Raw genomic sequence first — 19,245 nt, forward strand, 5'->3', positions numbered from 1 at the left:
AAAGTATCAAGAAAATTTGTCTCTGCATTTCGTCCTGAGGTGACATGTACCCAGTCAATATGGGAATAATTGAAATCCCCCACTATTATTGAGTTCTTTATTTTGATGGCCTCTCTAATCTCCCTTAGCATTTCATCGTCACTATCACTGTCCTGGTCAGGTGGTGTTATAGTCTTATTAAAGCATGGAATTACTATCCAAAGAGATTCTGTGGAACATGTGGATTCATTTAAGATTTTACTTCATTTGATTCTACATTTTCTTTCATATATAGTGCCACTCTTCCCTCCCCGCCCCCCGCGCACAACCTGTTCTGTCCTTCCGATATATTTTGTACCCCGGAATGATTGTCCCCACTCCGCCAGGTTTCTGTGATGCCTGTTGTATCAATACCCTCCTTAACACAAGGCACTCTAGTTCACCCATCTTATTATTTAGACTTCTAGCATTTGTGTACAAGCACTTTAAAAACTTGTCACTGTTTATTTGTCTGCCCTTTTGTGATTTGTCAGATTCTTTTTTATGTGAATGTTTCTAGTCTGATCTGGCCCATACTTTATCCTCTTCCATCCTCTCTTCCTGACTAAAACCTAGAGAATCTCTATTAATAGACTCTTCTCTAAGAGAAGTCTCTGTCCGATCCACGTTCTCTGCTGCAGCGATCGGCTTTCCCCCATCTCTTAGTTTTAAAACTGCTCTGCAACCTTTTTAATGTTAAGTGCTAGGAGTCTGGATCCACTTTGGTTTAGGTGGAGCCCATCCTTCCTGTATAGGCTCCCTCTATCCCAAAAGTTTCTTCAGTTCCTGTGGTCTTCCCTCAGAGTTCCCCAGTGCCCAAATTATTTACTTGAGGTAGATGCAGAAGAGAAGATTTGCCTATAAGAAGATCAAATTCTAATTTGGCAAATGTAAGATAGCATTGTGAATCAACAGAGGTCTTATCAGAAACGTGAAATATGTGATTTTCAAAAAAGGGGTTGATAGGGTTTTTATTTTAATTACCACCAGTTGCAAGTAATCAATAAGAAATTGTTATAACTGATGAGCTTCCTTACTTAGGTCATTGTAATGTACTTCTGAGAGAAGCTTTCAAAAGACTTCAGATTTCCATCTCTAATAGTGTGATTATGTATAAAATCCCTTTCAGGTTAATTATTTTAAAATAAACATATATGCAAGAGTAGCACTGTTCTGGAAAGAGTACTACACTACTAGTTTATTTCAGGTATATAGCGTACAACATTTTTGTAAGAGTATATCACACTGAAATTTTGACTGAATTTTTTGATGATATGCCTGATGTGCAGGGGCATACTTGTTTATTTGGAAAGATGAGTTCATCTTGAACACATTTCTTAATCTCTAGAAACATTCCAATTGGGTGCACTTCTAAACCTTATTTGCACAAGTTTATATGTGCATATTTATAGCAGTTAAGTCTTGAACTAAGCTCTTTGGATTCTCCTCTGGCTATTGGATTTATTCTATGGCTAGTAGGCAAGGTGGATAGACTTTGAAATCAAGATGATTTTTAAATCTCTGCACTTAATTGTGATTTAAATAAATAGCTAAAACTTTTATTTAAATTTAAGATTTTAGTACTTTATTTCTTAGTGTCCTAATGAAAAGTGTATTTTTGTTTGGTAGTTGAGCCAAAACATGTTTATCTATTTGAAGCATTAAAAGTGTAATGCTAGACGTCTACCAACGTAATACTGCTATTTTAGAACATGCTTGCTTGACTTTGTTACCATAACAGAAATGAAGACTGTAAAAAATGTTTTAACATGGTTCAAGCAAAATTACTTTTTAACCCAGTGTTTAAAAGGCCATTGTCAGTGTGATGATATGTTAAACCATATTTTACAGTATCTTAAATGTGAAAATGAGCAGCAGCTTCTGAGCGACAAGAAGATTTGGGGGTTGTCTTTAAATCTTTGTGCTCTGACAAGAGCATCCTTGGGTGTCTCCTGGTCCTGTGGGTGAATTTTTGGGCTGATTACACCATAGGGACATTTGGAGCAGAAAAGGCACTGGAAGCTATAAAATAAGCAGAAGAAAAAATGAGAAATAAAAATGGGAGAGAATTTAAAAGCACCAAAAAAAAATTCAAAAGGAGAAGGACAGAAAATATATATATATATACAAACAGGAAAGGAACAATAAGTATGGTGACATTTAGACAGGAAAGGGAGGACAATAAAAAGTAGCAAAGCCTTCTACTAAATGACTTAAAATCTTAAATGTAAGTACCTTGAAAGTAGGACCCTTTTCTCCTTTCTATTCTCTCTAACTCCAAGCCCATTTTTGGCATTTAATTTTTTTAATCATGTAGGACCGAAGCCTGCAGTGTCAGCCATTTTGACTGAAATGGGTCATAGGATTGGGCCCCATTGAAAAACTTGGATTGGGAGAACGCAGCAATACACAGTAGTTAAATCCCCAACACATTTGTGCAAGATGAGGAAATACAGACATCCTGTGTGAGGAATATAAACTGTTATACAAACATTGTGTGGATTAAAAACTTACTCAAGGTTTCTTCCACTGCTTCTACTGCAGTGGTGATTGATGGAGGAGGTTACAAATCTATAGCTAAAATAGATATGTGCCAGCAAGGAGCAACCAAAGCTGCATATTTTGAGGAAAAAATACATTTATAAAGTATCTGTGTATTGAAAACTGACCTCCAGTAATAACCTAACTTTATCTTCATGTAATAATTCCTCAGTGTACCATCCTGCAGTTCAAAAACTGGATGGCTGCCTACTTTTCATAAGTCTCTTAACTTTGGGAGAAAATTTGCACATCCTTTGCTTTTACAGATGACACATTCTGTTCATTGTCCTGATTTCTATTATTTCTGCAGTCTTCATATACAAACTTAGAATTGCCCATAGAATTATGTAACATTACTGTTTCTTCCAAAATCCACCAGGATTGGATTTAATTCTAGACTATTAATGGTTTTACCTGGTCAGTTTCAGTATCTCTGATTTTTGTGAATAGATTTGTGATGTTTACAAAATATTTTGGAAGGCATGACATCAACCTACAGTTATTTCTTATGTTTTCCTTCCAGGAAGAAGGCAATATCAAAGAGATTGCAATAACACATCATGTAAAGGAAGGACATGAGAAAGCAGACCCATCACAGTTTGAACTTCTTAAGGTTCTAGGACAGGGTTCTTTTGGAAAGGTATGTTGTACATTTTTTTTGTGAATGGGTTATCAAAAGGGCAGTAAGAAGCCCTACAATTGGACAGTAATAAGGGTGAAATATTTAGAGCAGTCAGATTTTTATATTTAAGCTGTAGTCCAGGTCAAGATTATGTTCTAAATTGGGCTTTACTAACAAAGCACTCGGGCTCTGGCAGATCCTTTTGAACAGTAAATCTGTTCCAAATTAAGCTATTCTGTAAACCTCAAAAAGATTCCTGAATTCTCTCCTTGTGCAACTCTGGTATAAAAGTTTTCTGAAGTAAGATATTCAGTATTAAGATGGAAGAGTATATTCATCCTGAATAAATCCATTCCATGTATCTTTAACGCACTGTCATACCCGAAAGAAAGAACAGGTGGTAGGCAGAATGGCCATCAGTAAGGGAAAAAGTATTTCACAATATAGAATGGCTCTAGTTTTGTTCATGCGTTACAGAAAATGGGCTTTGGTCCTATACTAGTGAATTAATAACACTGATATTTAGAGCTGTCAAGCAATTAAAAAAATTAATCGCACGATTAATCACACTGTTAAACAATAATAGAATACCATTTATTTAAATATTTGGGGATGTTTTCTACATTTTCAAATATATTAATTTCAATTACAACACAGAATACAAAGTGTACAGTGCTCACTTTACATTTATTTTTAAGTATTTGCACTGTAAAGAAAAAAAAAGGAATAGTATTTTTCAATTCACCTAATACAAGTACTGTAGTGCAATCCCTTTATCATGAAAGTTGAATTTACAAATACAGAATTATGTACAAAAAAACCTGCGTTCAAAAATAAGTGTAAAATTGTAGCGCCTGCAAGTCCACTCAGTCCTACTTCTTGATCAGTCAGTCGCTCAGCCAAACAAGTTTGTTTCCATATGCAGGAGATAATGCTGCCTGCTTGTTTACGATGTCACCTGAAAGTAGGGTTGCCAGGTGTCCGTTTTTTTTCACCAGAATGCCCGGTCGAAAAGGTAACCTGGCAACTCCGACCGGGCCATTAAAAGTACGGTCGGCGGTACGGTGGGTCTAAGGCAGGCTAGTCCCCACCTGTCTTGGCACCATGCTGCGCCCTGGAAGTGGCCAGCAGGTCCGGCTTGTAGGCCGGGGGGGAGCGGGCACGCGCATGGTCTCCGCAAGCTGCCCCCGCCCCGAGCACTGGCTTTGCACTCCAGTTGGCCGGGAACTGCAGCCAGTGGGAGCTGGGGGGGTGGTCCCTGCAGGCAAGAGCAGCGTGTGGAGCCTCCTGGCCCCCCCCAGTCTAAGAGCTGGACCTGTTGCTGGCTGCTTCCGAGGTGCAGCATGGTACCAGGACAGGCAGGAAGCCTGCCTTAGCCCCACTGCACTGCTGACTGGGAACCCACTGAGGTAAACCCGCGGTCCAACCCCTTACCCCAGCCCTGAACCCATACCCCCTCCCACACCCAAACCACTTGCCTCAACCCACAGGCCCCTCCCCCACTCCAAATCCCTTGGTCCCACCCTCGAGCCCCCTCCTGCACCCCAAACTCTTCATCCCCAGCCCCACCGAAGAGCCCACACTGTCACCCCAGAGTCCATACCCCCTCCCACACCCCAGCCCCCTACCTCAACCTGCAGTCCCTTCCCGCACTCAAAATCTCTCATTTCTGGCCCCACCCCGGAGCCTGCACCCCCAGTTAGAGCGCTCAACCCCTCCCGCACCCTAACCCCCTCCCCCAGCCCAGTGAAAGTGAGTGCGGGTGGGGGAGAGCAAGCCACCAAGGGAGGGGGAATGTAGTGAGTAGGGGTGGGGCATCAGGGAAGGGGCAGGTCTCGGGATGTTCAGTTTTGTGCTATTAGAAAGTTGGCAACCCTATCTGAAAGTAAGAACAGGCATTCTCATGGCACTGTTGTAGCCGGTGTCACAATATATTTATGTGCCAGATGTGCTAAAGATTCATATGTCCCTTCATGCTTCAACCACCATTCCAGGGGACATGCGTCCATGCTGATGACAGGTTCTGCTCGATAATAGTCCAAAGCAGTGCAGATCAATGCATTTTTATTATCGGAGTCAGATGCCAATAGTAGAAGGTTGATTTTCTTTTTTGGTGGTTCGGGTTCTGTAGTTTTCTCCTTGGAGTGTTGCTCTTTTAAGACTTCTGAAAGCATGCTCCACACCTCGTCTCTCTCAGATTTTGGAAATTGGCACTTCAGATTCTTAAACTTTGGGTAAAGTGCTGTAGCTATCTTTAGAAATCTCACATTGGTACCTTCTTTGCGTTTTGTCAAATCTGCAGTGAAAGTGTTCTTAAAATGAACATGTGCTGTCATCATCCGAAATGAAATGTATGGCAGTATGTGGGTAAAACAGAGCAGGGGACGTACTGTTCTCCCCCAAGGAGTTCAGTCTCAAATTTAATTAACGCATTTTTTTTGAACAAGCATCATCAGCATGGAAGCATGTCCTCTGGAACGGTGGCCAAAGCATGAAGGGACATACAAACATTTAGCATATCTGGAACGCAAATACCTTGTAATGCTGGCTACAGAAGTGCCATGCAAATGCCTGTTCTCACTTTCTGGTAAATAAGAAGAAGGCAGCATTATTTCCTGTGAATGTAAACAAACCTGTTTGTCTTAGCGATTGGCTGAACAAGAAGTAGAACTGAGTGGACTTGTAGGCACTGAAGATTTACATTTTTATTTTTGAGTGCAGTTATGTAACAACAACAAAAATCTACATTTATAAGTTGCACTTTCACAACAAAGAGATTGCATTACAGTACTTGTATGAGATGAATTGAAAAATACTATTTCTTTTGTTATTTTTACAGTGCAAATATTTGTAATCATAAATAATATACACTTTGATTTCAGTTACAACACAGAATACAATATATACGAAAATGAAAAATCCAAAATATTTAATACATTTCAATTGCATTCTGTTGCTTAACAGTGCAATTAAAACTGCGATTAATTGCAATTAATTTTTTTAATCACAATTAATTTTTTTTAGTTAATCGCGTGAGTTAACTGTGATTAATCGACAGCCCTAATGATATTCAGTAACCCCACAGGGTTGTTTCTCCCAAACAACCTCCATCAAAATTTGGACAAGACAGAACTGTTCCTTATCTTCAATTCACCTTGAAATTTTGATAGAACCACTTGCAATCTTATTCAATAATAATCTTAATGTTTGGGGCATTAAAACAGTTACCATCATAAGCAAGATCGCCCTGCTTGCAGATAACCTTTTCAGGTACTTATTTCAGTGAGTGCAAAAGTGAATATTTAAAACCTTAACTGCATTTGGGAGATATATGCAAGGCTCACAATCAAGTGAAGGAAGATTGAAATATATCATATGAGCCAACAGTACTTTCCAATTCCTCCTTAGTATTAGAATCCTGATTAGGTACTGATCATAAACATAAACCAAGATTTTTTTTAACACCCTATTACACTTTAATTCTATACCAGTCCTGGATAAAATTTCTCATTGGAGAGAGATGAGGACATCCTATCTATGCCTAATTGTCAAGTAAGGTGCAATACCTGTTCTTTCTAAGTATTTTTTTCCCATCTGTTCTCTAATTATTTACGAAACACCACCAAAAAAAGTTAATTTATTTGAATAAATAGAAATGTTTTTTGGCAATTTTGGCAGTAGCATTGCCGTTCACCTGAATATGTCATTCCTTGGCTTAACAAGAAACAAACCCCAAAGGTACTTTGTCTGTAGCCTGTTTCTTTGTCAAGGAATCCTACCCAAGTCATCATATGAAAATCTCTAAATTCGGGTACAGATGAGTAATCCAGGATAAAAAAAAAAGTCTCAGAACCATTAACAGTTATCTTTGAGAACTCATGAAGGACATAATTATGATATCTATAATTTCTAATAGGCCTTGATGCCTGGGCAATTCTTAAATAGTAATAACTCATAATTTTGGGGCAATAATAACTACAAGGACCTGATTCTCATTAACACTAAGCCCTGTTTATATTTCTCTGGCATCCACTGGCATCAAAAGAGGTTTTGGTATACATGAGAGCTGGGCCCAAAATTATTACATATAATTTACTGTACTAAACAATAAAACTTGATTCACATAACAATTGTGCCACCTCTAACTGTCTAGTGTCGTATCTCTATCAGGTCACTAGCACAAGCATGTGGGAGCACCCTCTGTTTTCAGATTTACCCTGAGTGGTACATAGCAAATACTAAATTATCACTCAGAAAATCCCATTTACCCCATGACCTGTCTGCTACGTCTTTTCATAAGTGAACCAAAACACAAATATAAAACGGTTTGTGTATTTGGCTTTCCTTCTTACTAAACATAGAATTTGTCTACAGTGGAAAGGATATCCCCTTCCATATCTGAATGGTTTAAGGATATTAAAAACGTAATCCCTCTCAAGAAATCCTATTATACTGCAAAAGGAAATGAAACACACTTCAGTTGGGTCTGGAAGTACTTTACTAATACATGTGATATTCAATCACAGTAAACTATAACAAGGTGTAGATGGGCACATGTCTTCTCACAATTTTATGCTATATTTTTAAAAGCCCATTACTATGGTTAATATATTTATTGCCTTTGATTACTTATGAACAGTTGTTTTGTCTTGCAATCATTATATATTTTTCCTCTCTGAATTAACTCTTCCACTCATCCCAACTATATGTAATGTCTGCAGCTTGTTTATAACCATTTTTGTTATGTTCCTGTTAATTCCTGTAAAATGTGAAACTGCTTGAAGAGAAATATTTTTAAAAAATTTAACTGAAGAGAATGGTCAGAATGTTTAATTTGCTGTTTCATTTAATTGTTTTCTAAATGCTTATTGGCTCAACTTTTCAGACACAACCAAATTCATCTCTGAAATCAATTAAGTTAAACCAGGATAAATTTGGCCCAAAATATTTTTTGTTTTTTAAATGCAAGTAAAATTGGGGGGTGGGGAAATGTGATAGGTAAACAGGGACATTTGTAATTAGGTACACAAGCTGTATAAACGTGAACAAGCAAAGATAACTGTAAGTGGTCAGTACTAGAGTTGGGTAAGCTATTTGTTACAAATAAGAACTTTATTGAAAAAAACAACTGTGAATCCCCATTAATAGAATTAGATACCAAAGTTTACTGATTTGATTTATATTTATCTTCTTTAAGAACGTTTTTAATATATTGAATACAGGTATTTCTTGTCAAAAAAATCTCAGGATCAGATGCTAGACAGCTTTATGCAATGAAGGTATTAAAAAAAGCCACACTGAAAGGTAAGTGATACTTTTCATAAATGGTTACTTTAATTGATGTACATATGTACCAAACCTTAATCTTTTGCAAACAAAAATATAAATATAGATACTGTTAAAAGAGTTAGTTCAACAAAGATCTTTTAAGTACATACTTAACTTAAATTCTAAACCATCAAATAGGACAAAAAGTAATGTCTTTGTATTATAAACACAAAAGGATTAATGAATGAAAGCATCACGTTTGTAGAATTTTTAATAACAGTTTTCTTTCCGTGATAGCCTTTGATCAACTTGTTTGTTGTCATCCTGTCAGAAACCCATGTTCAGTAGATATGAAATTTCTAAACCTTTTACTACTAACTTCATTATAATGTAGTTCAGTAATCCTTCTTGAAATAATTAGTATTAAAATCCATGTCCCTTATTGAAGCACTGCCTAGGCATAATAAATCTTCCATGAAGATAGCTATGCTACATCATTCTGGTTAGTTGACTTGATCCTGGACATGTTAGTAGATACACCTCTACCCCGATATAATGCGACCCAATATAACACAAATTTGGATATAACGCGGTAAAGCAGCACTCTGGGGGTCAGGGCTGCGTGCTCTGGCAGATCAAAGCAAGTTTGATATAATACAGTTTCACATATAACGCGGGAAGATTTTTTTGGCTCCCGAGGACAACGTTATATCGGGGTAGAGGTGTACTTATTAAATGGCCTATTTCTGTTCTCCAAAATGCTGTGTAACTTTGTGGATAAAGTTTCTTGTTTTTTGTTGAGAAGGTTAAGAGATCAAATTACGTTTAGTTTGTGATGTTGAAAAATCCATTGTTAATACCTCTTTTATTATGATAGTCACAAAAACTGAGTATTTTTGTACAACAAAACCCACCAACTTTATGAAAAGAAAAATTCAGGAATATAAATACATAATGAGGTTGTGCTTATATGTTTTGTAGAAAAGAAGAAGCTAATTGTATTCCCTCTTCCCTAATCACTCTCCATACACACAGTGAACCCTGGAAAAGGATAGGAGTCTTAACATTCTGTAGTCTTCCAGATACCATATTTTGTATTATTGAATCTCTACTTGTCATAGACCCACAGGATAGACTCTTATTCAGAGATCTTTTCCTTCTTCAGGAATCAATACACCTCAATAAGTATTTGCAGTGACACCAGGCAGCCTTTTCAGAACAGAATAGGGTTCCATAGTGGACTGGAATATAACATCAGGAAATCCTTAAATTAACATAAAGAAGCAAACATCAAGATATAGTTCATACTGGCCAATGCCAGGGCTCCCTTGAACCAGGCCGCTGTAGGAACTATCTTGGTTTTCTGTCTTTGTCTTTTTGTCTTCATTCCAGGAGAGCGCTCTGTGTGTATCCCTGAGCTCAGTTGTTATCGACTCCTGTCACCTCCCTCCATTGCCTTCATCCTGAGTTCATATGTGCTCCACCCACCCAAGCTGGGGGCCTCTGATTGATATGTCAGTTGTTCGTTCCTTGGGATTTCCCTTGTCTCGTAGGGGCTTCCATTGATATGGGTTGGTCTCAGCCAGTAATAAATGACCTGTTCATATCACCCAACAGAGTTACGTGACAAAACGCCTCATATCTCCTGCTCTTTACACTCACAGCATAGCAATACTAAGCACAGAGTGAAACTGAGGCACATATTGGAATCATAAATATATTATCAAAATTCCCACACCTGGTTCCATAGTTAAAGTTTGCTCTTAAAGCAGGAATTTAACTACTTTTTTTTAATGTATGTCCTCTCCAAAAATATAGGACTTGCTCCAAAATAGAATGAATTTTCTGAGAATTTATAAGTACCGTATATACTCGATCATAAGCCAGTTCATTTATAAGCCGAACCCCCCCCCCCAGGATGGATAAGTAAAAATGGAAAAATTTTATAACCTGTTCAGAAGCTGACCCTATAATTTAGGGGTCAGCAAACTTTGGCTCCCGGGCCATCAGGATAAGCCGCTGGTGGGCCGAGATGGTTTGTTTATCTCGTCCGCAGGCACAGAGGTAAACCTAAGTAAACAAAGTATTCCGGTGCGCCAGCTGCTTACCCTGATGGGCCGGGACAGCAAATGGTGGGGAAATTTTTTTGGTGAGGAGAAGCTGGGAGTCAGGGGAGTAACCCCTGTGATTTTCCCCCCCACACACACACACACATAACCCCACCCCTAGCCCAGGACCGCCACACTCTCCCCTTACCATCCCTTCCCACCTTATCTGCGGAGGGCCAGGGGAGGATGTCTTTGACCTGGCTGGAGGTGCTCCAGCAGGCTGAGAGGATGTCTTTGACCTGGCTGGAGGCACTCCAGCAGGCTGGGCGGCGCGGCCGCAGCCTGCTCCGGTGGGTCAGACCGGGCGGCGTGGCTGCAGCATGTTCCAGCGGGCTGGGCGGTGCGGCCACAGCCTGCTCTGGGGGGCGGGGCCAAGCGGCACAGCTGCAGCGTGCCAGCCCTGGAGCTGCAGCTGCTTCGGAGGCTGTGGGGAGAGCAGCGTGGCCAGCAACGGAGAGACTCTGGCCCCGCCTCTTCCCTTCTGTCTCTGCTGGCTGTGCTGCCTCTCCTTGCTCCCTCTGTTGGGAGGAGGGGCTGTGTCCCACCTCTCCTTCTCTATACCTGTTCATAAGCCGACCCCCTTCTCTGGTGCTTCCCTTTTTTACTATAAAATTCGGCTTATGAACGAGTATATATGGTAAATTCTCTAATTAGCTTTCATTTATAATTATTTTTAAAATGGTTCCTTTAATAAAAAAAAAAAAAAAAAAAACTTAGGAGCCTATATCACTACATTTTTTTTGTCTTAAATATCAGTAATGAAACGACAGACTAAGGCACCTGAACAGTCTTATGTCTATCCTGTGGACACCATGAGGAAGAAAAACGAAAAAATCTAATGTTCCTAAAAATCAGAGTTTCTTTTCTAACTGCAAGTAGAATCTCTTCTCAGCTATCCTGGGGTAAACTGTCACTTTTCTGTGGGATCATGAACAAAAATTTGGTTAAAACAGTGGATTTGGGGTTTTTATCAAGAAAATTTCATATTGAATAGTTATGTCACCAATGGCCCAGATTTGGTGATATTATTTATCTGGTCCCAAAGAAGAGAAAATGCCAAGGGAAAATTTGTTTTCCTTTTTGTCTGTTTCTTTGTGTTACTTAGAAGAGGAGCAGGTTACCTTCATCCCAGACCCAAAGCATCTGAAACAGTTTGTTCCCAGAAAAAATGTAGAATGGCATATAACTACCTTTTAACAACAGTCCATGACTGAGATATAAATTAAAGATTTGCTCTCTTGGGCCTTAAGCTTCAAGTGCAAGACTTTCAGATGTCTTAGGCAAACCAAAGATGAAGAATTTTTGAGAATGTTAACACCCTGTCCAGTGTATTTCTTCCCTGCTTGTGCCTCAACTGATACTGCATTTTCACCTATGGCTGTCAGAGGAGTTCTCAACTGACTGCTCCTCCTTCAAGAGTTTGGCCATTAAAATTGATGTATATAAGTGTTTATAAATGATTATCTATATTTTGAATTTTTTTTTTTGAGGGGGATTGACAGTTCTTTTGTGGTGTACAAGATGCTTTGCCTCCGGCAGCTTTGTCCTATTCTTTACATCCTTTTTTAGACATTGGTTTACTCCCATTAAAAAGCACTTCCGTGATTTTTGAAACTCCTGACTGGCTGTGGCCCTGAGTGGGGTAGTAAGTTGTGTTCAGATCATCACTGGGTCTTTTGGGATATGAGCAATGAGTAACAGCCTTATCTCCATCAGTAGAACAGATGTTATGTTAAAAGCAGGAATTTTGATTGCAGCAGCAGCACTGCAAAAATCATCAGGAAAAGGATCCAGTAGATTCTAGACACTAGAAAGCACTGCCTGTGAGTAATAGGCATAGGTTAAAGACACCACATTGTCCTCTGGGAAGTTGGGGGACTGCACATTGGGAGAGGTCTTGTAGATCTCTTTAGGAGTTAAGATTCAGACCTTCATACACCTTGTAATTGCAATGCCTGACAATCATGAAGTATTGACACAGATGGGTCCTTGGCCTTCAGACATTGCCCAGAACTGACAGGAAAACCAAGATACTACACAAATGGGTTGCATTGATTTAACAAAACTGCCTTCTTAGACTGATTTAGTTAATCCAGTGCAATTTTTGTATATAAACGAGACCTTTGATGCACCTTTAAGCTTATGCATTAAAGTACTAATACAACAGTGTCTTCTGACCAAAGATGTTGCCTTGTTTTTGCTTCTCCCAGCATCTGAGGCTCTGGGGATTCCATGACCCAAAGGGCAAGGACTTGCTATAGAGGATGCCACAATACTCAGAACATTGTACTTGAACCTTAAGACTCAAGAATGTGATTCTGTTACAATTTATGTCTTAGGACAAGTAGAGTCACATGTAAATAAATTATTCTCTTCTGTGAAATTAATCCATTTTGAATACTAATTACAACAACTCAGTAATAACTTGTGTGTTTTGAGATTGAATGTCCCCTGCATTTAAATAAACGGTTGGTTTGCCTAAGACATTTTAGACCGTTTCCATCTTCGTTTCTTTCAGTAAACTATTTTCTTAATCCAGAGTCAGAGGCAATAGTACCTTTTAAAGACTGCTTTCTACTTGCAGGCAGTTTATGTGCTTTATCACCTTCTATCTGTAGGAGAGTACCTTCAGGGAAATGCAGCTACAGTAGCCAGAATGCATTGTTATACCACATTCCAACCTTTTAGTGTTTGGAGCATATTCAGGAGTAAACTGATAGCCTAGATTGATTGACATATGTGTTTTTAAAAGAGTCTCAGTGGTGCCATAGCATTGGATGGATATCTTTTGATTATAGTTTGTAAAAATCCAAATTAAAAGATTTTTGTTCAGCTTCTTTTGGTTTAAAGCTACTTCTTTCAATATAGCTTATTAAGTTTATTATAAGGTATGCTTTGTACAGTAAACCTGCATTCACACCAGTGGGTTCTACCACTTTAACTCTGTTTCTAAACTGATATAGTACAAAAATGTGTGTAGATCAGAGTATAGTGCTGTTGGAGTTCTTGGTTACAGATTTTTAATTTTTTTTTTCTAGGTTTCAAGTAGCAACAACTTGACTTGAGCAAGTCCGTTTTTAGTGAGATTTTCAGGAAACAATGTATTGTGAAGTAGGTTCTCCACACAGTCTCACAAATTTGCCTTTGCATGGATGTTATTGAATGGCATAGAGTTGTAATAATTAAACCAAAAATATACAAGGAGAAGTAAATTAGGGAAATGTAAGAGTAATAGTCTGTTCTCAATATGAATTATAGTTTGTGTTCATATTGTAGTTCGAGATCGGGTTCGGACAAAAATGGAACGTGACATCTTAGTGGAAGTTAATCATCCTTTTATTGTCAAGTTACATTATGGTGAGTTATAAAAGATGAAATATTATTTGTCTGTCACTGTGGTGACAAAAATTCAAATACCTTTACAAAGAATCATAGAAATTAGAGTTGGTCATCTAAACCCCAATCCTGCAAAAATGTATTGCACATACTTAGCTTTACACACTTTGAATAGTCACCCTAAAATCAGTTTTACTATTCTCAGTACATAAAGTTAAGCACATGGGTAATTTTTTGCAGAAACGGGGACTTCAGTCCATCCCTTTATAAAAGGAACGTATGTCAATTTAAATCTAGCTAGTATTTTTTAAAAAAAGATTTCAGTTTCTACACCTGTCTATCATACTTTTCTGTTTTTAAAATATTTTCCATCCCTAATTGAGCTATAAAGACTAACATGTACAAAAGTGTCTAGTCCCATTCCCATCAAAGTCAATAGAAATACTCTTATTGATTTCAGTGGCAACTCAGTTATTTAGAGGAAAGAGTGAAAATGGCTCAGTGCAATATTCTGTTAACTGCACAGAGTAAACAAACTGCAGAAATAGAGAAATATATTTTCTTATCTTTCAGTTATACCAATTTAAAGTTTTATTTGTAACAATAGTTGCTACAAAATGTTCAGACAGAAGTGATTTTTTTTGTTCTTAAGTTGATAGTGCCCCTTTAATATCATTCCCTACAGTGTATTCTTCAGTGTTTTGTCCAGTCCTGTTTCCATGTGATTACGGTACAATGTAATATATCTCCGTATTAGGTTGAATATCTCATAACACTAACATACATGATGTACGTTAAATGTATTGGCATGCTCACTTAAATCTAACTATTTTATTATCAAGATTTGGAAAAGGAATGCTGATTAGCCAAGCTACGTTTTCAGTGGCATAAAGTTTATTGGTGGTCTGCCTTTATTTTTTTCTTCTGACATGACACTGATTTGTTTTAAAGGTAGAATTTATTTAATTCTTTTAAGTGACTATGTTTCAATCTAGGAGAGAGTCATTGTTTTGGTAATGGGAACAATGGTAAATTCTGGTAAACTTATTCTTCTGGTTGTTGGTAAAAGTACGAATTAGCTGCTTATTGAATTTGTTTTTAATGGGTCTTTTCAGCTTTTCAAACAGAAGGAAAGCTATACCTTATTTTGGATTTTCTCAGGGGAGGAGACTTGTTTACACGCTTATCCAAAGAGGTAAACAATTTTTTCACATTAAACATATGGTTAAACATGGTCTTTCACTGATCTGTGTTGGGGAGGTATATCAGGAGAATTTACCTTCATGTTCTTAATTATTAAAAATGTGTTTTTCATTAAACAGATCTTAGAAATAAAAATATATTTCTGTCCATGCTCTTCAGGAGGTTTTGGGTTTTTTTAATTTTTGTTTGTTTAGCTTTGAAAGAGTGCTGTCATAAGAATGTTGTTAATTTGTTACTCCTGAGGTACACTCCAGCAATTAGATTTCCCATATTGCTCTTGTGCTTTCTCATATACCCACCACCAACCTGTTTAAATAACTTGCCTCAAAAAGTATATAGAGCTATAGAAATATGCTTATACAGGGAGACTGTTAGTTGCAGTAGTTTGTGTATTTATTGACATCTATATTTATGCTAAACTCATCTGTATTATTATTAGCCCCCTCCCGAAAGTGCTGAGCATTTTATATGCTTGAGGTGAGCAAGATTTGTAATCCTTATCCTAAGCTTTAAAAAAAATTCACACGTTTTTAGCCCTTATGGTCATGAAGAGAACTTTCCAAACAAGAGCCAAACTGATGCAGTGGTGTCTGTCTGACTACACTGCAATCAAGAGGTGTGATTGCAGCTTGTATAGGTAACCTTCAACAATGCAACTTCAACCCTGAAGAAGCTTGGAAAGCCAAACGGAGTTCACAGAAAGTCACAAATAAACACCTTGTGAAAGATCCAACATAGAAGATCCCTGGCTTTGATCTCTCATGGGCAACCCTAAATCATATCTGCACAAACCATGGTAGATGCGGCTACTTGCTGCACAAATGGAAAATTAAAGACTCTCCAGTGTGCAGCTGTGGTCACCCAGAACACCATGGAACATATAACAACTTGATGCCCGATTCACAAATACGAAGGAGGCATCACAGAAGTACACTTTACTACTCCAGACTCAATTACTTGGCTTAGCCAGCTAAATGTAAAATTATAATTGTTGTTCTACATTTACATCAGTCATATGAAGAAGAATCTAGCTTTGATCTAGCTAGATCAATCTACAGGCTATCAACACCATGCCCAGTACCCAGGATATATACTCAGGAGGCTAGCCCTTGCTGCTACCCATGCTGCCACAGTTACATAGCTGTTGCCAATCGTGTGCAGAAACATTGTTGTTATATTTATACCACAATCCCAAATCATGTTTCATGCCTTTCTGGTGGCCCAATTGTACCTACCATCTGCCAAACGTTTCATCTTCTGCAAAAGAGTCTACGACAGTGGTTCTCAACCAGAGGTCCAGGGCTCCCAGCGGGGCCATGAGCAGGTTTCAGGGGGTCCGCCAAGCAGGACCAGTGTTAAACTTTCTGGGGCCCAGGGCAGAAAGCTGAAGTTCCACTGCATGGGGCTGAAGCCTGTGGCCCTGAGCCCCGCCACTTGGGGCTGAAGCAGAAGCTTGAGCAGCTTAGCTTCGCGGTGTCCCCTATGGCATGTGGCCCTGGGCAATTGCCCGGCTTGCTACCTCCTAATGCTGGCCCTGGCTTTTATATGCAGAAAACCAGTTACTATGGCACAGGTGGGCCGTGGAGTTTTCATAGCATGTTTGGGGGCCTCAGAAAGAGAGAGGTTGAGAATCCCTGGTCTACAATACAGTTCCTGCAAGCTACTCTAGGTTCAGCTTGCTCCACTTACTTGGGCCCTTGGCTATATTTGAAAACTTTGAGCCTCTTTGTCCTCAATTTACATGCTCCTTGCTGGCCTCTCAGTATATCACCTTCCTACTAGTGACTTTTCCATCTTCAGCCACTCCACAGATACAGAAATTCTAAGGGTCTTGGTTAGTGTTTTCACTAGTATGGGAGCTGGCCCTATTTGGGATTTAAATCTGTTTCCCACAAATGTGTTGTGTGTCAAGTGGATCAAGTTATTCATTGAGATGTCCCAGAGAGACTTAAGGCTCATTCCTGTAAGTTATTGGTGTATCTGCCTAACCTAATTTGTAGTTCTGCCACATGACATTTTACTCATGATTTTATACAGTATTGTTCTTTTGATTTGCCATCTACCCTATATATTGGGGAATAGTTCTGCAATTATGTTTTATTAGATCTCAGTCCTCATGACGATCCCCATGGCCATTGTGTGTGAAGCATTGTGCTCTAAAGGGGGTCTCAGCGCAATGCCCACTGATCAGACCAGATCAGTTACACCTTTCCCCAACTATCGCTGCTGCTGGGTGTCCTCCACAAGATCCAGCAGGAAAGTGCCATGGTTATTCTATAGTCCCATTCTGGCCTGGCCTGTTCTGGTTTCCCCACTTCTCTGTATGTCAGCGAATCCCCCACTTCTGCTGCCAGCTTTCTCAGAAGTGTTCACGCAACATGTCAGCAGGATCAGGCATCCCCATATGCAAACACTTCACCTCCCAAGTTTGATTTTTGTATGGGCATTTTCACTAGATTGGGATTGTTTGTCCGTAGTTTGAGACATCCTCTTGAGTAGCAGAAAAGATTCCATGAGATGTTTCTATTAGGCCAAGTGGAAGTATTCCACCTCCTGGGCCAGGCAGAGGGGTCTCGCCCCAGAGGACATACATTCCCCTTCTGTTAGACTACTTTCTGTCCCTGAAGACATCAGGGCTTGCACTCAATTCCATGAAAGTTCACCCCTCTGTGGAAGGATGTTCTGTGTTTACTCTTATTGACTCCAGGTTTGGGCAAGGCCTCTTTAGAACTTATCCACCCATTCAACCTATCACTCACCAATGGGACCTCAACCTCATCCTCTTAACGTTAATGAAATCGCCCTTCAAATCTCTGGCTTCATGTTCCCCGTCTCTTCTTTCCGGGCAGGTCACCTTCTTGGTAGCTATTACTTCTATGAGAAGGGTAGGAGAATTGGAGGCCATAATGGCTGACCCCCTTTTACCATGTTCCCTAAGGACAAAGTTTCCCTGCCTCTGCACCCCAAGTTTCTATGAAAGATAGTATTCCATTTTCATTTCAGTCAACCTATACACTTATCTGCTTTCTTTCCAAAGCCTCACGCCTCGGTAGAGGAGTGGCACTTTCACTCCCTCAGTGTCCGCAGACCCCTGGCCTTCCACCTGCAGAAGACAAGCCCATTTAGTAAGTCCCCTAAACTGTTTATCGCTATAACTGAATGGATTAAAGGGCAGGCGATTTCCACACGGAGGATCTCTAAGTGGGTTTCAGGTTGCATTACATTCTATCAGTTAGCCATTGCAGTGAGGGCTCATTCCACAAGAGCACATGTATCAACTACAGCTGCCCTGCATATGATGTACCACTTCCAGATATATGTAGGACAGCCACATTGAGTTCGGTACATACCTTCGCCTCCTGTTACACCTAGTGCAAGATTCTGCAATGGATGCTTCGTTTGGCACAGCTATCCTCCGTTCAACCATTCTATCATCTTCCTCATATCCTCCGCCTACTTAGGTAGTACTTGTTAATCACCCTCCGTGGAATACAATAGGAACCATCACTCGAAGAAGAGGAGGCTACTTGCCAGTAATCGGAGGTTCTTCAAGATGTGTGGTCCCTATCTGCATTCCAATCCCATCCACCTTCCCCTCTGCTAAGGATTTGTTCAGTTTGCAGTGGCAAAGGAACTGAGGGTGCAGTTGATCCGCCTCATCCTTTCTAGCCTTGAACGAAACCAGGAAGCAGAGCAAATGCGCATGCTCAGACCAACAGACATTACTACTTTCAAATTCTTTGGCTCCTGTTGCAAAATGGCTGATGTTGGTATGGTGGGTCCTGCGCTTTTCTTGGCAGGGGGGCTAAATGCCACTCCTTGCCCCTGCTAGTGGCCCAGGAAAGTGGTAGAGGAGGGAAGCAGGGAAGGGGGTCTGGGTTTGCTACTCACTCTGAGCCCCAGACCCTGTCAACCCCTGTGGGTTTCTTACCCTCTTCCCTCTTGGATAGAGTTATCCTTGATCCTTGACGCTGGGGAAGGGAGTCTCCCTGCCCTGCTGGGGCAGGGTCTCCCTTACTTCGGTTCGCTGGTCTTTTGGTTGCCAGCAACACACCTCCAAACTCCAGTCCTCTCTCCTTCCTCGCACCACCCTATCTGCCTGAAGCAGGGTTTTTTTTTAGATTACTGGCAGGCCCTTAATTGACTACA

General features: G+C 39.7%; 1 protein-coding gene across 3 annotated transcripts in view; it reads left to right on the forward strand.

Moving 5' to 3' along the window:
* The window catches only part of RPS6KA3 (ribosomal protein S6 kinase A3), a 127,461-nt gene that overhangs the window by 45,348 nt on the left and 62,868 nt on the right, over positions 1–19,245 (forward strand). For 2 of the 3 annotated variants that reach the window (XM_034755488.1, XM_034755497.1), the window contains exons 3-6: positions 3,083–3,199; positions 8,404–8,485; positions 13,834–13,914; positions 15,009–15,088. In XM_034755488.1, the coding sequence (XP_034611379.1) occupies positions 3,083–3,199; positions 8,404–8,485; positions 13,834–13,914; positions 15,009–15,088 (360 nt within the window). Of the gene's footprint in view, positions 1–3,082; positions 3,200–8,403; positions 8,486–13,645; positions 13,669–13,833; positions 13,915–15,008; positions 15,089–19,245 lie in introns of those variants that run through there. The other variant, XM_034755505.1, reaches the window with a different exon arrangement.

Source organism: Trachemys scripta, chromosome 1, assembly GCF_013100865.1.
Source record: "Trachemys scripta elegans isolate TJP31775 chromosome 1, CAS_Tse_1.0, whole genome shotgun sequence".
Taxonomy (NCBI): Eukaryota; Metazoa; Chordata; order Testudines; family Emydidae; genus Trachemys; species Trachemys scripta.